Genomic DNA, 16953 nt, shown 5'->3' on the forward strand with positions numbered 1-16953 from the left:
TGGTAAAGTGTGACCAATCCGTGTCTTTTAGCAAAGCTTGAGAGCCGCAGCCTTGCAGTAATGTTTGTACAGTGCTTTAAAAGTTGTAAAATGCTGTATAATTCTTGATTGGTATGGCAAGGTTTGAGCTTTGCTGACTTCTCTGCTAGACAGAGTGATGTACTATTAAAGAGAGTTGGCAGTTCCTTCCTGTTGTAACCCCCTGTCTTTGTTCCCTCCGTGTCTTTTAAAAGAAATTACCTTGTTGGTGATGGGAGTTTTTGACATATTTCAGGTATTTTTAGGAGGTTAAAGTTGCCTTTTAAAGTAGTTCTGAAGTGATGCAGAAACAAGTCTTCAAAGGGGCATGACGTAGTGTCCCTGGTTGGTTGGTTGGTTGGGTTTTGGGTTGTTTGGTTTAGTTTTGTGTACAGACAGTGGATTTCTGATACAGCCCAGCTGAAGCCAGAGCTCTCTTCCTCCTCTGTCTGCTCTCTGTGCTGCTGCAGGCAGCTCCTCCAGCTCTTGCTTTTCACTCCTAAATTCACTTCTCTGTAACCCTGTGCATGGCAAATGTGTCAGGGTTGGAAGATCTTTGCCTAACTGTGACCTCCTGGTGCCTTAGTGCATTGAAAACAGCAACAAAACCTATTGAAAACCCCAGACCCTGGGGGTTTACTGACAGCACTGTTTATACAATACCAAGCTCCTCTGACTTCCAATTCTCTTGTTACACAGTGACTGAGACTTAGTGACCCTCAGGGGTTTTTTGTACCTGGCTGCATAGTGGTATTTTTATTGTTTGTTACTGTAGGTTTGGGGCTTTTCCATAAAAACTTGAGATATTTGTCAGAGATGGGAATTTTTTGGCTTTTTTTTTTTAGTTGAAAAGTGCATCTTCACTCAAAAGTCAAAGCAGCAGTAAGATTTCTTGCAGTTGGGGGCTGCAGAGAGCAGCCTCTTCCAGCAGACTGTCCTGTCCTAAACAGCACTGGAGCTTATGCCCAACACAATTTGATGTATGCTGGGCATGTTTAGGATGTTTAAACGTTAGGCACTGCCTTTTTCTAGCATTAAACTTAGCCCAGTGGCAGATGTGCAGGGAAACTAAAGTTTCCTTTAGGTTAATTCATGATATCAGTATGTATGTGATCACTTTTTATTTTTTGGGGGGGGAGAAATAGTCAAAAACCTTCTCACTGAAGAGGTAGGGGTGGGCAAACGTTGGAAGAAGGGATGGATTTTCACATGTTCCATGAGTTTACAGCAGAGGGGACTGGTCACTGTGGCTGAGCAGCAGTGCCCCAGTGTGTTTGCACTGGTGGGTGGCTCCTGGGCTTTGCTGCTCAGGTTATTTGGTCACAGTGTCTCTGCTCAGGTAACGTTGGTGTGTTCAGCTTACAAGGTGTTCCCAGTTCTCTGTCCTTGGGAGCTTCCTGAGCCTGTAACTACCCTGAGCAACCAGCGTTGCCTGTGCTTCGAGCTGGAAGCTGGAGGCCACTTCCTGGGGTTCCCTCCAGCCCATAAACCTGGGAAAGGTCAGGTTTGGTTCTGTGTGGCAGAGCTGCAGAAGGCTGTTAGCAGAACTTGGGGAGTTTGCAAGTCTCAAACCCACATGGAGCTATATAAAAGCCAGTGAGCCACAGGCTGGAAATCCAGACCAAGGGAGGAGGAGGGAGGGAGCTGCTGGGCTCCCTGTCTGCTGGAGCCTGTGATGCAGCCTGCACCAGGACTCTTGTGGCTTTAAACTCTTCAACACAGGAGTATTTAGGGTGGACAAGAAGTTTTTAGTTATATTTCATTAAGAGGATGCCTTCAGATGCATTTCACTGTAAGAGGACAAGTTTTTTGACTCGTTCTGATAGATGTGACTTGTTTCCTTAGCCCTGGCAAGACGCCCAGCACCAGCAGCCTACTGGTGTACTGGCTTGGGATGACTTGGGAGATAGGAATTGTAGAACCTTGTGGTTTGGGGATTTTAACTGTGAGGGGAAACTGAGGAGTTACTGAGAAGGCTGCACCCTCCCTGTGGCAAAGGGGGGGTGTCTTGGTAACTGAAAAGAGGGAGCAAAAGGATGGCTTTCATCTTCTCTTTAACTCTGTGACTGGTTTTAAAAGGCAAAACCTCTCCTAGTGTGTCCCCACAAGAAGAACTGAGGCTCCCCATGTGTGTGAGTTTAGAACTGGGCTGTTGTAGGAATCAAACATTGTTTTGGCAAGGGTCTGGGTGGCTTTGACCTTTGGGGTGGTAGAGTTCCAGGTTTTTCTGATGTAAACCTGCAAGTATGTTCAGCAGGAGAGAGATGGAAGGGGAGAGATGGTGAAATGTGACCTGATTTCTTAATTGTTATTTGTTTTCACGTGGGAGGTGAGTGGCTGAGTCGGGGTGGGGGGGCAACAGGGTGGGCAGCTGCCTGTGGCTTCCTGCAGCTCCCTGTCTGCTCTCTTGCCTTGCTGCAGGGAGGGTGGCAATGGGTGCTGCTCCTCCTAGACCTCTGCTTTGAAGGTCCTTGTGCCCAAAGCAAACTTCATCTGCCCACCGACCCGCGGCGAGTCCGGTTCAGCTCCGTGAGCATCCCCAGGGCGGCTCGTGCCTGCGGGCTGCTCATTGCTATGGCAGTGCTGTGATCCCTGGGATGGGCCCTGCTTCTGCTTTGCTCTGAGGTGTGGGGTATCAACCAGGTCACCTTCTCTCCCCTTGCTTTGGTCAGTGGTGTGTGTGAGCAGGACGAAGGGCAGGGGCCAGGCGGTGGCTCTGGGGGACAGGGGGACACAGAGGGGTGAGTGGGGTGACCAATCCCTCGTTGTAAGAAGCGACGTGAAACCCCAGAGCTGAGTCACCTCCTTGTCCGTGCTCCAACCATACTGATTGCCAAACACATTCATTTCTCATTAATCAGCCTGCCATTAATGAGCCTTATTGGGTACTTTAATTAAACCACCCCATGCTCAGCCAGTCCCACACCGCAGTGACTGTCCAAGAGCATCTCCGAGCCCTCTGGTCCCTGCAGCACTTGCCAGCCTGGGCTGGTTTGTTTCTCTGCAGCTCAGCGTGAAGCCTGTGAGTCTGTGGAACTCCCAACCTGTCTCTGCACCCTGAATTTTCCTCCTCCTGCAGAAACAGTCTCATGGGGCTGGGAGAAGGTGTGTTTTCCTTGGGAAGCTGCATGTTGGTGGGAGGGCTGCCCTCGTGGGGTGACTGTAAGCACTGTCAGCTCCATGTCATGCCCATTGGATCATTTCAGTTTTCTTTCTTTAAACTATTCCATGTTTGATACTGTGTATAATAAATTTGCAGAATTTAGAGGGTTATCACTTTCTTTGTTCTTCTTCTATCTGACAATCTGTCCCAGAGCACAGGGGACCTGAGACCTCTCCCCTGAGCCCCCCCACACCATGCAAACCCCAGAGGGCAAGAATTTAGCCCAAGCCTCAGGCTTGTTGAAATATATTTTTATTGCATTTCTGCAGGTTTTACAAAAATATGACAAAATAAATTAAAAAGAAATAAATTAACCCCCTTCATTTCTTTTAATTTCTAAAGAAAGAAAACACTGCAAGGAGAAAAAATAAAACAACCAAAACCCAAACCCAAGAGAAACAAAACCAAAACAACTGAACTCTTCCCTCCTTTGTCTGGTAAGTGCCTGGAAGCTGGAGATACCAGACAGGTAGAAATACTTGGTGTAGAGAAATGTTTAAAAATGCCCTGGACTGCAGGGTCTGGGCAGCAGCAGGGCCCTGCCCTCCCCAGCGAGGGGAGAGATGGTACCAGGAGGGAAATGGGCTAAAACAAACTTCTCTTAAGCCCGCTTGTGTGTTTAGGAGGGGTGGAGATGAAAGCTGGACCACCCCCCCCCAGCCCCCAGCAGCAAAAGGAAATACAACAGGGAGAGGGAGAGCACTCCCCATCCCTTCCCATGTCCCTCCCTGCAGGCAGGGAGCCATGGGCTGAGCTGGGGAGGGTGCAGGCAGGGTGCTGAGGAGGTTTGGGTTACCTGGGATGCCCCCAGCCAGGCTGGAGGCTTCTGCCACCATTTGATGTGGTGCTGCCTCTCTGGGGCACGGTGCTGGTCTCACTGGATTGCCCAGGACCCACGTGCCCTAGTTTCCCAGCACTCCCTTTTCCATGCCTTTGCCCCAGAAACCTTTCCTCTGCTCCTGGCTGGCGTGGGAGGGCAAGTGGGGACCAGCAGCCCACTATGCCCTGGGGAGAAGAGAGCTCTCTGGGGAGCTTGGTGTCCTGGGCACAGCAAAGCTCAGGGCTGTCCCCAGCATCTTGTCCCACTCTGGCAGGGGGGACACAGTGCCCTTGGCCCTGGAGAGCATCTCCCTGCCCCTGCTGGAGCATTGGTAGCCCCTTGGCTCCCAGCAGACGGAGCCATCGCCCTCTCCTGCCCTTATTGCTCAGTAAAATGGCTTGATTCAAAGACCCAAAACAACTTCGGTGATGCAGGGAAAGAGGGTGGGGGAAAAAAAATCCAACAACCTGACGTCTTCTACAGCTCAGGCCTTGGGGAGGGAGGGGCGTGCAGCCCCCACCTGACCACCTGGGCCTGGAGCAGGCACAGTGATGGGGTGGCTGCCCTGCAGCCTCCCCCCCCCGCCCCCCCTCCCCACCTCTCCCCTGCTTGCTTTGGAAATGGTTGGTGGGCAGAGAGCAGAGCTGGTTGGCGAGGGGCAGGAGGGAGCTGGAGGGGCTGGCTGTGCCCACCCCAGGCACCTGTGGGTGCTGCTTTGGGGTGTTACTGCCCCATCTTGGCCCCTAAAGCAAAGCAGCCCCAAGCAGAGCTGCTGAAAAGTGAGGAGCAGCCTGATGGCAGCCCCTTCTCCGCGCAGCCGGAGCGAGGATGGCGGCTCTTAAAGCACTAAGCCTAGATCCAGCAACAGCGAAGCCATCGCCCCAGCAGAAGCGAAGCTGCTCCCACCACCCCCCACCCACCACCCCACCCCAACCCTGCCCTTGTGCAGAGCTTGTGTTTACCCCCCTCCCAAACCCCGGTCCTTTTTCCTGGGCTCCCTGCATGCCCTTATTGCGAAATAATCCCACAGAATAAGAAAGGGGAGAGGGGCAGGGGCTGTCCTGGCTGGCACAGCAGTCGCTGGGCTGCTGACCATGGCCAGCCCTGGTCTCCGCCGCCGCCTCGAGCCGGCGGGCGAAGAAGGGGAAGAGTCGCTCACGTTGGGTTTTGTTTTCGGGTTTAGTGCAAGAAATGCTGCCCATGCATGGGGTGTTGCTCACTGTTTGCCCCCTCCCCTCCCTCACAGCCATCTGGTTTTTGGGCAGGAAAAGAGCCTGGTGCTGGGCAAGACCCCAGGCAGAGGCTGCCAGGAGCAGGATGGAGCAGGGCACGGTGCTGGCGCAGGACCCGGGTGATGGCTGTACGGCAGAGGCTGTAGGCACGGGTGAATCGGGCTCCTCTTGGCCCTGCTCCCACATGGTCAGAGACGCAGCACCGAGGCCGGTGGGATGGTCCTGGTGGGTCTGGCAGCGCCGAGTTCCCCTGTGTCTCCTTGGGCTGGACCGCAGCATCTCCTCGCACCGATTCCTTGGTGCCGGCAGCCGGGATGCCAGGCTCACGGCGCAGAGCCAGAGCGGGATGCCTCCCTTCAGCGAGCATGTGAAGGGGCACGGGAGGGAAACCTGCTCTGAGCCAAAACCATGGCCGGACCCCGCTGCTGCTCACCCTGACGGCGCTGTGCTCAGGCGTCCTTGGTGCAGGATGCAGCCAGAGCCCAGCCAGGGCATAGGGTGGATCCCAGCGGAGGGGCCGAAGGGACACGAGGGGTCGCGGCAGAGGGGGATGGTGCAGAGCGCAGAGCCAGCTCCAGCCCCCCCTCAAAAAGCTCAGCCCAGCCCTCTGCTTCCTGTGGCTGGGGATGGCAAGGGGAGGCGAGAGGGTGACAATGTCCTTGGCTGCCCGAAGGGGGGAATGGGCAGTGCCGCTCGCTCCTGCTCCCCCAAAAGCTCCGGTTACAGTTTATAGCCGCCGCTCTCCTCCTCTGCCCGGCTCTCTGGCTCCTCTCGGCTTCCCTCCTCTGGCACACCATTGAGATGGGACTTGCTGGAGACCGGCCGCTCGCCTGCGTCCACTGAAGGGCCGGGCCGGGGTTGGGGTGAGGCGGTGGCTGCAGCACCGTTGCCCCCAGCCCCTTCGGACTTGCCAAAGTTGAAGAGCTTGCCGGGGTTGAATGGCTTGGTGGGCGACTGAACCTTCTCGGTCCCCGTGTCCCGCTTAGTCTCAGGGGATTTCAGGAACTTGAAGCTGAGGAAGCCGGGCAGCTTGTTCTCACTGCCAGTGGGGGACTGGGGGGACCTGGCAGTGGTGGTGCTGCCGGTTCCAGCCCCCCCGGAGAGGAACTTGCCCTGCAAAGGGATGATCTGCTTCAGCTTCATCACGTTGTTGGTGGCCAGGAGTGAGCTGGGTCGCTTGGGCTTGTCAGAGCCATGTGAGGAGCCCCCGGAGCCCTTCCCTTTGCTCTGGCTCTTCTCATGAGCCGGGTCCTGCCCGGCAGCCTCGGGCTTGGCCTCGTCGCGGCTGGACTCGCGCTCCTTCCGAGCCTGGTACTCGGCATGCCGCTGCCGCTCCTCTTCCTCCCGCTTGCGCCGCTGCTGCTGCTGGAAGTGGTGCTGCGCCTGCCGCTCGTGCTTCTGCCGACAGAGAAACTGTGTCAGCCCCCAGATGCCCTGGGGACCCCCCACCGGCCACAGGGACAGGGTGTCCCGGCTCTATGGCGGGTGGGGGGTGGTCCCACCACGGCATCGCCTACCTTGAAGGCCTCGCGGCGCTGGTACTCCAGCTTGGCCATCTCCTCGGCCACCCAGGCTGGGATGTCAGGGATGGCCACTTGGATAATGTACTTCAGGAACAGGGCAAAGTGCTGCAGGGAGGAGCATGGGATGAGTAACCCTACCCCAGCCCCACAGGCACTACTGTCCCCTCCCAAAATGCACCCCACAAGGGATGGTGGGGAAAGGGGAGAGCAGAGACACCCCACAATAACATCCATGGGGATTCTGGGCACCATGGCACTGCCTGGCAGCACCCACTGCCTGGGGCTGCAGCGGAAGGCTTAGGGGTGGGAACACATTTGTGGGGTGGGGAGCAGTCTGCAGGAGCCCTTGGCTGCCTAAGCCCCAATGCCCCATCACGCCCCAGGAGACCCCCACAGTGACAGACAGCCACAGAGCAGGCATGAGCCCAGTACCTCCAGCACCACCACGGAGATGATGGCTCCCTCGGGGCTGAGCCAGGGGAAGAGGCGCTGGAGCTGCCCGCACTGGGCGATCAGGTAGCAATTAACCACGATGGCCAGGACACCCATGGCCTCCATCACCTTCTGCAAGAGCGATGGTGCCAGGAATGAGCCCCTGGGAAGCCGGGACCACCCCTCCAAGCTCCCCCCAACCCACCTGCCACTGCCCGATGCTCTCGACCCGCTGGCCGAAGGGCCGCTGGAGCCCCGTGCACAGCTTGAAGGCGTCACTCCGGATCTCGATGACGTTGTTCACCAGGGCACACATGGCAGCCAGGGGGAAGGCAGAGGAGAAGAGCACCACGTAACCGAACTGGATGAACATCTCCTGGTAGTCCTGGAAGGTGTCCTGGGGAGGAAGATGAGGAGGAAGAGGAGGAGGAGCGCGTTGCAATGGGGCTGAGGGGAGGTTACACTGCACCTCACCAGCCCTGCGTCCCCCTCCGGGACCGCTCACCTCATACTTCTTCATGCAGCTCTCCACCTCTGCCTGTGTCAGCTGCGTGGAGTAGTCCTCCTCCGGCGGGTCGATCCACGACGCTCGGTTGCGCTTCCGCCCTTCCTCCTCACCATCCTCCTCCTCCTCCCGGCCTTCAGCCACCCGCCTCCTCCGGCCGGCCCGTGGGACCACTGCCGGGTCCGCCGCCTTCACCGGGCTGCCAGGGGGACCTTCGGCCTCCTCCTCATCCTCGCACAGCTCGAAGACGGAGCTGGGGTCCATGCCCTTCTCCACCATGGTGGGGCTGCCCTCCTCCAGGAAGCTCTCCTCCTCAGGGCCGCCAGGCTCCCCGCCACGCCGCTCCGCCTTCTCGATGAAGCTCACCTTCTTCAGCTTCAACCCGCAATCCAGGGCGCTCTCCTCCTCCGAATCCGACTCGTGACGCTCTTCCTCCTCCTCCTCTTCCTCCGGCACCCCGCAACCCCCATTCAGACACTTCTTCTCCCCACGCAGCCCCTCGGGGGGTACCGGGGGGTGGCGGCGGGGGGCGAGCAGGCGGAGGACTGCGTGGCTGAGCTGGCGGAGGCTGTGGAGGCTGAGGTCCCCCCGGCGCAGCCGCCGGTACAGGTGGGGCTGTGACACCTCCCTGACGTTCTGCAGGAACTGGCGGGTGATGAGCAGCGTGGCCAGCATCTGCGTGGGGGGGACACGGAGCCCACGCTGTCACAGGGCTGGGGGGGGTGTGAGGGGGCACACTCATGACATCACACGGAGAGGGGGAGTGCCTGCATCCCTGCACCCCCCCATCACCAGACCCCCGCCGGGTCCCTGCTCCTCCCTGTGGCTGTGCTGGCAGAGTGGGACACCCAAACCCCGTGTCAGGTATCCACCCCCCCCACCCCCCATCCTGTGACCCCACCACCACCCCCAGTTGGTGACAGCTGATGGGATGGGACCTTGTGGTGCTGTGGCCACACGTTCCACTGCCAGCTGGAGCAGAGCCGGGGTTAGGGACACCCGTCTCCCTCCTGGGGACAGTGGAGAGGTCCCGGGGTAGGGTGCAGGTGGATGCCCGGCCCCCCATCCTCCCCGCTCCTACTTTGGATACTCCCAGTCTCCAGCAAAAGCCCAGGAGGCCCTTAAAGAAGATGAGAGAGAGGTGGAGGTGGAGGAGGATGAAGGGAAGGAGAGCCTCTTTGAGCTGACGCACGAGGCTTTGGGAGAGAGAGAAGATGAGCAGGAGCTGCGGAAGGGACAGAAGAACAGACAGACAGACAGACAGAGAGAGACCGTGAGCAGGACCAGGAGCTGGGGATCCGGCGCAGCCTCCGACCCAGGAGAGCAGCAGCCAGGGACTGCGGCGGGGGGCACGTGGGGACACCGGCCCCCGGGGGAGGGTGAGGGGGGGGGAATCGGTGGCACGGGTGGGTCGAGGACATGAGGACGTCTGTCCGTCTGTCTGGGTGACACCGGGGCGGGGCTCAGGCCAGCCCCGCCACCGCCGGCACAGCCCCTTACCTCCTTCAGCCGCTCCATGTCTTTGAGGTAGAAACCGATGTAGAAAAGACTCAGGTATGAATTTACAAACTGAAACTGCAGAAGGGGGGGGGGGGAAGGTGGGGAGGGGGTTGGTGTGAGCGCAGGGTGGCTGCTGGGACACCCCCAACCACTCTGTGTCCCCCCCCGGGGCTGCCCGTGCCCCCTCACCAGGACGATTTTGATGATGAGGTGTTTCTCGTAGGCACTCTGCAGGCGATAGTTCTCTGCAAAGCAGAGGAGGGAGGGGGGTCGGGGGGGGGTGTCCCACTCCCCCCCCCCCCCCCCACTCTGGGAGCACCCCTGGGTGCCACCCCCACACACCCATGTCATTCAGCCAGTACGCAATCTTCTTGTAAACCTCGTCGCAGGCGGTGACGATGACGGCCAGGACGATTTTGGGGAGGAAGCGGATGATCCGGGGCAGCTCCTGGATGCTCAGCACAAACTCCTGCGGGGATGGGGATAGGGATGAGACCAGGGATGGGGGGACAAGGATGGGGATATGGATAGAGGGGCTGGCAACCCGGCACAAGCCCGATGAGGACCCACCTGGAGCTGGAAGCAGCCCAGCATGAGGAGGAAGACAAAGGAGAGGCAGGTGAGGCAGACGGGGAGGCTGACCAGGCACTGGAAGAGCAGCCGTTTCCAGGGTGGGTAGTAAAACTCCTCTGCGCTGGTCACGGGGCTGATTCTCTTAATGCCCTGGGGGGTTGAGGGGGGGGGACAGCAGTGGGTGACTTTCCCATGGTGGGAAGCCCCTCTGTGACCACAGCACTGGTGGGACCCAGCGCAGACCCCCTTGGGGTGCAGGGGAAGGGGGTGTCACGAAGGCACTGGGTCTCTGCACTGAGCCCTGGTGGCTCATTGGGGTCGGGGTGGGGGGGGTAGGCTGCTCAGGTGGACCCCAGCCCCAGGGATACCCCCCACAAACATGGGCACCCCCTCCCCAGGGCTCACCCGGAACTGGGGCCGGGGTTCCTCGATGGATTCGGCTGGGGTGTCCAAGGTCCCCCATTTGTAGGCGAACTCGGCCCCGCGGCGCTTCCACTCCTCAAGGAAGAGGGTGGCCCAGATGACGTTGAAGATGGCGAACACCACGCAGCAGATGTCCTGGCTGGTCTGTGGGACAGATGCCACCAACTGCACAGGGGTCCTCTCCCATGCCTGACAACCCCCCAGCCCTGGGGAGCTGCATGATGCTGCCCTGGCCCCCACCACCACGGGCTTGGGAGCATCCCAGCTCAGCCTCAATTAGAGCATTAAAGCCTCATTGGGAAGAGCTGGAGCAAGGAGGGGTGGGAACTCCCCCCAGGGTCCCCCAAACATCAGGACTTACCCCATTTCCCAGCCCTTCTCACCTGGTCACTCTCAGTGAAGGTGTAGAGGATGGAGCCAAAGACAGCGGGGTACACCATGGCTGAGGTGTAGAAACCCAGCCAGGCGAAGTACATGGCAATTTTCACCCCAAAATAGTCACAGATCTCATCTACGGGGGCCAAGGGGGGGGAGGGCATGAGTGGGGCTGGGATCCTCCAGACCCCCCCCGCCCTTCCCAGCCCACCCACCCCACCCCGGCACCTCACCGAGCGGTTGGGCTTCGCAGACCGCCTGCACCCAGGACTTCATGAGCCGCTTGAGGATCCTCTGCTCGTGCAGTGGGAAGACCTGCTGGATGACGCCGCGGGCCGCCAGCTCCGGGACTGCGCCGCGGGGCACGGGGTGAGGGACGGGCTGTGGGGACGCTGCCAGCCCACCCCGGTGTCCCTATGCGTGTCCCCGCATGGCCCTGGCACGGTGGGGTTTGGGGTGGCTGTGGCACGTCAGGGCTCTGTGCCAAACCCCGGCGCTGCCCAGCCAGAGCGTGGCACAGCCACTGCCCCGTGCGGCACAGAGCCCTGGGGACGGGGACAGGCGCTGAGGGGGGACCCTCGCTGGGCTCACGTCCTCTGGCACAGGTCAGGCATGTGCTGGGCAGGGGGAGGGTGCTGTGCCATACTCACTGATGGGCTGTCCCTCCAGGAAGTGGATGTTGTGCAGCGACTCGCCCTGCTTGGCACGCAGGTTCTCCAGCCAGTACCTGATGATGTTTTGCCGTTCCTGCGGCACCGCAGAGCAGTTGAGAGCGGGGTGACGGTCCCACTGCCCGGCCTCCAACCCACCTCCTGCCACCACCACGTCCCCAGCCCTTGTTCTTGTCCGGTCCCCTCCCCAGACCCTCCTTATCCCAGCTTGGGGGATGGCTGGATCAGTCCCCAACTGGGCTGGGGCTCCCTGATCCCCTTTTCACTGGGTGGGGGAAAGGACCCTGCCCCAGGTCCCCACCGCCCCGCATCCCCCCACATCCCACCTGAGAGGTGAAGAAGTAAAGCTCATTCTCAATGTTCTCGTAGATGTAATCCTCCTCACAGGAGAAGCTCCTCATGCCACCACCAAATTCGGTTTTCACCGGCTTCCGCAGCCCGATCTCATCAGCACCACGCAGCAAACTGCAGGGAGAGGGGGACACGGGGGCTGGGGGACGGCGGGGGATGCGGTGGGGGGGGCTGGGGAGGCAGCTGGGGGACGCTACCTCTCGTAGGTGGCGGTGACGAAGAAGGCGTAGACACGGGTGTGCTTGTGGTGCCGGACCTGGACGATGAGCTCGGGGATGCCGAGGCGGATGTGGTTCAGGAGCCAGAGCAGCGTGTGGTCATCAGTGGTGTCTGCGTGGGCAGCACCGTGGCAGGGACTGGGGTGCCCACGTCTCCTGGCACAGCCCTCCCCCAGACCCCATCCCTCACCACATCCTCCATGCTGCCAGCCTGGTGCTCCACGCCGGCACTGCCAGCCCCAGCCCCTGCCCTGGGTACCCCCAGACATCCCCCTACCTGGGAAGGTCATGAGCACGTCGCAGTTCTCCGTGGGCACCGTCTTCATCCAGGCCTTGTGGGACATGATGTAACGCCCGGCCTGGAGCAGTCGCTTCCCAAAGAGTTTATCTGCCAGAGGGAGGGAGGGAGAGATGGAGGGAGGGAGGTGTGAGTGGCCACAGGACCCCACAGGGAATCCCCCACACCAAGCCCTGGGAACCGGAGCCCGAAACAGCCACGACTCAGCCCCCGGCGCGGGGGTTGGATGCGGGGACCCCCGGCGCGTCACCGGCAGTGGCCGTCCCCAGCAGCGGCGGTGGCAGCAGGTCACGGCCCCGCTGGTGGTGACGCTGGCTGTGGCTCAGGTTTCTCCTCCGATAGCTCGGGGTGCCCAAAAAGGCCCTGACAGCTGCTGGGGAGGGGCCGGTGGCACGTCCTGGCACCCCTGGGGTGCTGGCCACTGCAGGATGCCCTAGGATGCCCCCCTGCAGCCCCTCCTACCCCCCCAGCCGCTCACCTCTGCCCGCAGCCCCTTGGCTGGGGATCCAGGAGGGCTGTGGCTCCGGGAGATGGGAAACCGCAGGAAAAATGGGGAGAGCGAAAAAAGCAGCTGGTATCCATGGAAACCCGGGGAGGCCCCGCTCTGCTGCGGGGAGGCAGGATGGGGACGGTCCCCAGGGTCCCCTTGTCACTGCCTGGCTGGGTCCTGCACAGGGACACAGCCCCTGTCCTGCTGCGGGGTGTCCATGCCATGGGGACAGTGCAGTCCCTGTGCCCAGCATCCCCATTGCGCCTCTCAGGGTGGATGGGTACCAGCCTCATCCCAAAATGCTGCCCAGAGCCGGTAGGGCTGGCAGAACAGGGGGCCTCGATTGTGCTGGAGAGAGGGGGGTCCCCCATGAGACCCCATTTCTCCCTGCCCCACACTGGCAGAATGCTCAGCTAACACCCTGCCTCAGTTTCCCCTCCTGAGCCAGGGCAGTAGAATCAGGACAGGGCGGGTGGACTGATGCCCAGGGGGATGTCAGGGCCTCTCGGGCAGCCCCAGGGCTGGGAAGGTCCCCGGGCTCCGGAAGCGCTGCTCACACCGGGAACCTGCCGCTCCAAAACACAGGAAATACCAAACCTGCCCCGGCAGCTCATCCCAGGGGACGCACCCCAGTTCCGGGCACACCTGGACCCCCCTGGACTGGGGCAGCGGAGCAATTCCCCATCCCTGTCCCCTTCTCCCCCCCCCACCCCCAGCAACCAGCTGGGCTGAGACCTGACAAACTCATTGCCTGAGCTGCCGTCGGGAAGGGGCTGCGGCGCCAGGCTCTGAAAGGCCTCCCTGTCCTGGCACCGTGGGCGAAAGCTGGGGACGGTGCCAGGCTGCCAGCCAGCCACCACCCCCGGAGAGGGGCCGATCCTGCACCCTGGGGCACATCCCCCATGTCGGGCCCAGCGCCGGGGTGCTGGGGTGGGTGCCGGTGCTGGCTGCGGCGGCTCAGGCGACGCTGGCAGGGTGAGTTCACCCACCCTGAATTATTTACGCCCTGCCAGCAGCGGCGTAGCCCAGCCGGCAGCGTGGGCAGCGGGGTGGGGGCACAGCGGGGGGGCCCAGCCAGCGGGCACAGCCGGGCCGCAGCGGCCGGCAGAGCTCGGACACGCGTGTGCGGCAGCGTGCAAACCAGGGGCAGGATATGGGGTGGTCACTCACCACGAGTCCTTGGCTCAGGGTGCAGGAGGGGGTTTTCCTGCCCAAGGTCACAGGAAAAGACGTGGCCGAGGTGTGGAGGGGTCCCCAGCGCCGCTTTTGCCACCCCCAAACCCCCAGCTGGCCATGGGGTGCTGGACCCTACCTTTGCCCCGCTCCAGCCACAGGGTCCTTCTCATCCCACTGCCCATGAGAGCGGCCCCCCAGCCCCCTCCCAGCACCCGGTGCCATCACCAAACCCACACGAGGGGGTCCTCTGGGCTGGAGGGTGGGGATGGAGCCCCGCATCATCCTGCCCCACGCACAAGACCTGTGTCCCACGGCCACCCACGCCCCCCAGCACACCGTGGCCGTGCCGCTCACCTTGTGTCTCTGGGATAAGGTCACGGGAGCTGCAGCGTGCCGGTGACGGGCACGCCACCCGCTGCCCCGCCGCCGAGCCGAGCCTGGGCCACCGGGGAGGAGACATTTGGGGGAGCAGCGATGCCGCCTGCCACGGGCGACCGCGTCCCGGGAGGACACAAAGTGGGTCACTCTCCCCGCAGGCAGCAGCCCTGCCTGCGCTGCCTCGCCCTGGGGACCCCCATCCTGCCATGGCCACGGGGATGGCACCTGGTGCCAGGGCCAGGCTTGGGGGGGAAACCCCAACCCAAGCTGGGGGACCCCCAAATCAAAGCTCCCATCTTGCACTTGCTGCCTGGCTCTGTCCTGGGGGGGTATGGAACCGGTGGTGGGGGGGGTATGAGCCTGTCCCAGGGTGGGAGGGGGGGTAAACAGATCTTCCTGGGGGGAGCTGCGTGGCCTGGTGGTGACAACGGGGGGAGGTCGCTGGTGCATTCTCGGGGACACAGACCTGTGCGCAGACCCCATCCAGGGGGGCACGGACCAGTCCCGGGGCGGGGGGTGGGGGGGACACACACACGGCCGCAATCCCCGGAGGACCACAGACCCCCCTGGGGGTGCACAGACGGGACAAGCAGGGGGGAGGTGAGGAGGGGGCGCGGAGCTGTCCGGGGGGGCGCACGGAGCTCTCCCGGAGGGTGCTCACGGCCCCACCGGGAGCACGGAGCCCCCCCCTCGACCCGGTCCCCGGGGAGCCGCATCCCGGCCGAGCACCGCCGACATCCGCATCCAGCCGCAGGGAGCTGCCCCCCCACCCCACCCCCCCCCTCCCACCCCCCCGGCCTTGCAGCCGCCGCCCGCGACCCCGACCCCGGGGGCCGCTCCCGCCCCGGTGCCACCTTACCCAGGACGCCGGTCGGGGCCGCCGGTTCCGCTCGGTCCTCTCCGCCCGGGGCCCGCCGGGGCCGGTCTCCGTCCTGCGCTGCCACCGGCGGCTCGGGCATGGTGCGGGGCTCGGCGGCGGCTCGGCGGCGGGGGCCGGTGCATGGGGGCCGCTACCGCGGCTCCGGGCCGGTGCCGCTGATGCCGCCGGTGCCGCCCGAGCCGCCGCCGCCGCCGCCGCCGCCGCCGCCGGGCGGGAGGAGGGACAAAGGCGGCGGAGCGGAGCGCCGCGCTCCCGGCCCCTTTAATTGTCTGGTTGGCCGCCGTCTCCCCGCACCGGCCACGCGTGTCCGGCCGCGCCCCGTGGGGTGGTCCCCCCGCCCCGCCGGGGGGGTACGCAGCGTGCCAGCTGCCGGCCTTGCATGGCTCCAGAATGCCCCCCCCTCTATTTACATCTCCATCCCCCCCCTCTGCCCTGCCCACCACCAGAGCTGCCCCCCCCCCCCCCAGACCCCTTCCGAGGCTGCCCCACATCCCCAGCGACCCCCCGCCCCATCGGGGCTGCCCCCTCCATCCCCCATCCCCCCAAACCCTCCCTGCCCCGGGACTCTGACGCATCCCCCCCCCCCCCCCCGCCCTTCTCCGTACCCCCTCGTCCCGGCACGGCGCCCAGCCCCGCGGGTCAGACTGTTCCCTGGAGCTCCCGGGGGGGGTGGAGTGGGGGTAACCCGAGCGGGGTTGCACGCTGCCTTCGTGACCTTTCGGAGCCCCCCCCCCCGCCCCCTTTCCCCGGCCTCGCCAACCCGTCCCTGCTCACTCGTGTGGGGGACCCCCAGGGCCGGAGGGTCGTGGGGCTCGGCCGGAGCAAAGCCCCCCTCCCCCGGCAGCACAGGGGTAGGGGGTGGTGGGGGGGAACACGACAGACACCCCTGTGCCAGGTCCCGCCTGCCTCCCCCACCCAGCCCGGCGCACGCCCGCGGCTATTTTGGGGCAGGGGCTGGGTGCCAGCCCTGATGAGCGGTGCCACAAGGAGCCGTCCCCTCCTCCGGCATCTCTGTGCCGGCAGCTGGAGGGGGGGGACACACAGGCTGGCACGTCTCCCAGGCCAGGCCTGGCCACCGGCCCCGTCTTGGCCAGGCACAGGATACCCCCCACCGCCCGCACAGGGGGGTCTGGACTCTGCCAGACCCCCCCACTAGATCCTCCTGGGACCCCTCTGCGGCCAGATGCTGGAGGGGAGGGCGGGGTGGGGGCAGAGGGGAAGGCTGAGCTGCTCAGAGATGGGGATTGGCAGGGCTGGGGGGGGGAGGAGGATACACAAGAAGAAGCTTCTGCACCCCAGGGTGAGGAGGGAGTCCGGGCCGGTCTGGTCACACTGGAACACTGCAGGGGTGTGTGGGGTGTGGGCACACGAGGACCTTGAAGCCCCCAGGGAGAACCCCCATCCCCAGAACCTGTGTTCTCTGCTGCATCTCCTCCTCTGGGCTCCCCTCCTCTGGTCCCCGGAGCATGGGAGTGTCAGGGGGGCTGGGGGTGTCTGCAGTGATTTTGCACAGTAGTGACATTAACGGGTCTCCAGCATCCCGGGGATTCCAGCATCTCTGCCTGCATCTCTGCCTGCATCCCTGCCTGCATCCCTGCCTGCATCCCTGACAGCATCCTGGCCAGCATCCCGGCCATGCTGCTGCTTGCTCCTCCCTGCTCCAGCGCCTTTGTCTGCGTGGCTGTCCCCCTGTTCCCCCTCCCTCCAACACCGCAGCGGCCCGCAGCCTTCCCCAGGCCCCAAAACCGCTGCAAACTGAGCTGAGAACGTGGGGACCATGAGAGGACCCCCTCCTCCCCCCCCCCCCCGCCCAAGCAGGGGGTACCCCATTGTCCTACTTGCATGCATCTCAATCCCTGTGCACTGGCTGCTTTGAAATCCCCCCCACCCTTTGCCCCCCGCCCCCCCAACAAGCCTCAGGCCCTGG

General features: G+C 62.7%; 1 protein-coding gene across 1 annotated transcript; it reads right to left on the reverse strand.

Moving 5' to 3' along the window:
• Nucleotides 1-4950: 4950 nt before the first annotated feature.
• On the reverse strand, nt 4951-15105 carry ANO8 (anoctamin 8; the record flags this gene model as incomplete). Its single annotated transcript, XM_084276352.1, has 18 exons — nt 4951-6631; nt 6751-6861; nt 7189-7320; nt 7394-7585; nt 7694-8368; nt 8775-8918; nt 9194-9268; nt 9383-9438; nt 9536-9662; nt 9764-9916; nt 10172-10333; nt 10573-10700; nt 10798-10914; nt 11215-11311; nt 11562-11700; nt 11784-11916; nt 12082-12192; nt 15006-15105. 18 exons carry the CDS (start codon nt 15103-15105, stop codon nt 5954-5956), a joined length of 3330 nt encoding a protein of 1109 aa, XP_084132478.1. The 3' UTR covers nt 4951-5953.
• Nucleotides 15106-16953: the final 1848 nt, after the last annotated feature.

The sequence above is a fragment of the Gallinula chloropus genome, assembly GCF_964237585.1.
Source record: "Gallinula chloropus genome assembly, chromosome: 28".
NCBI classification, from domain to species: Eukaryota; Metazoa; Chordata; class Aves; order Gruiformes; family Rallidae; genus Gallinula; species Gallinula chloropus.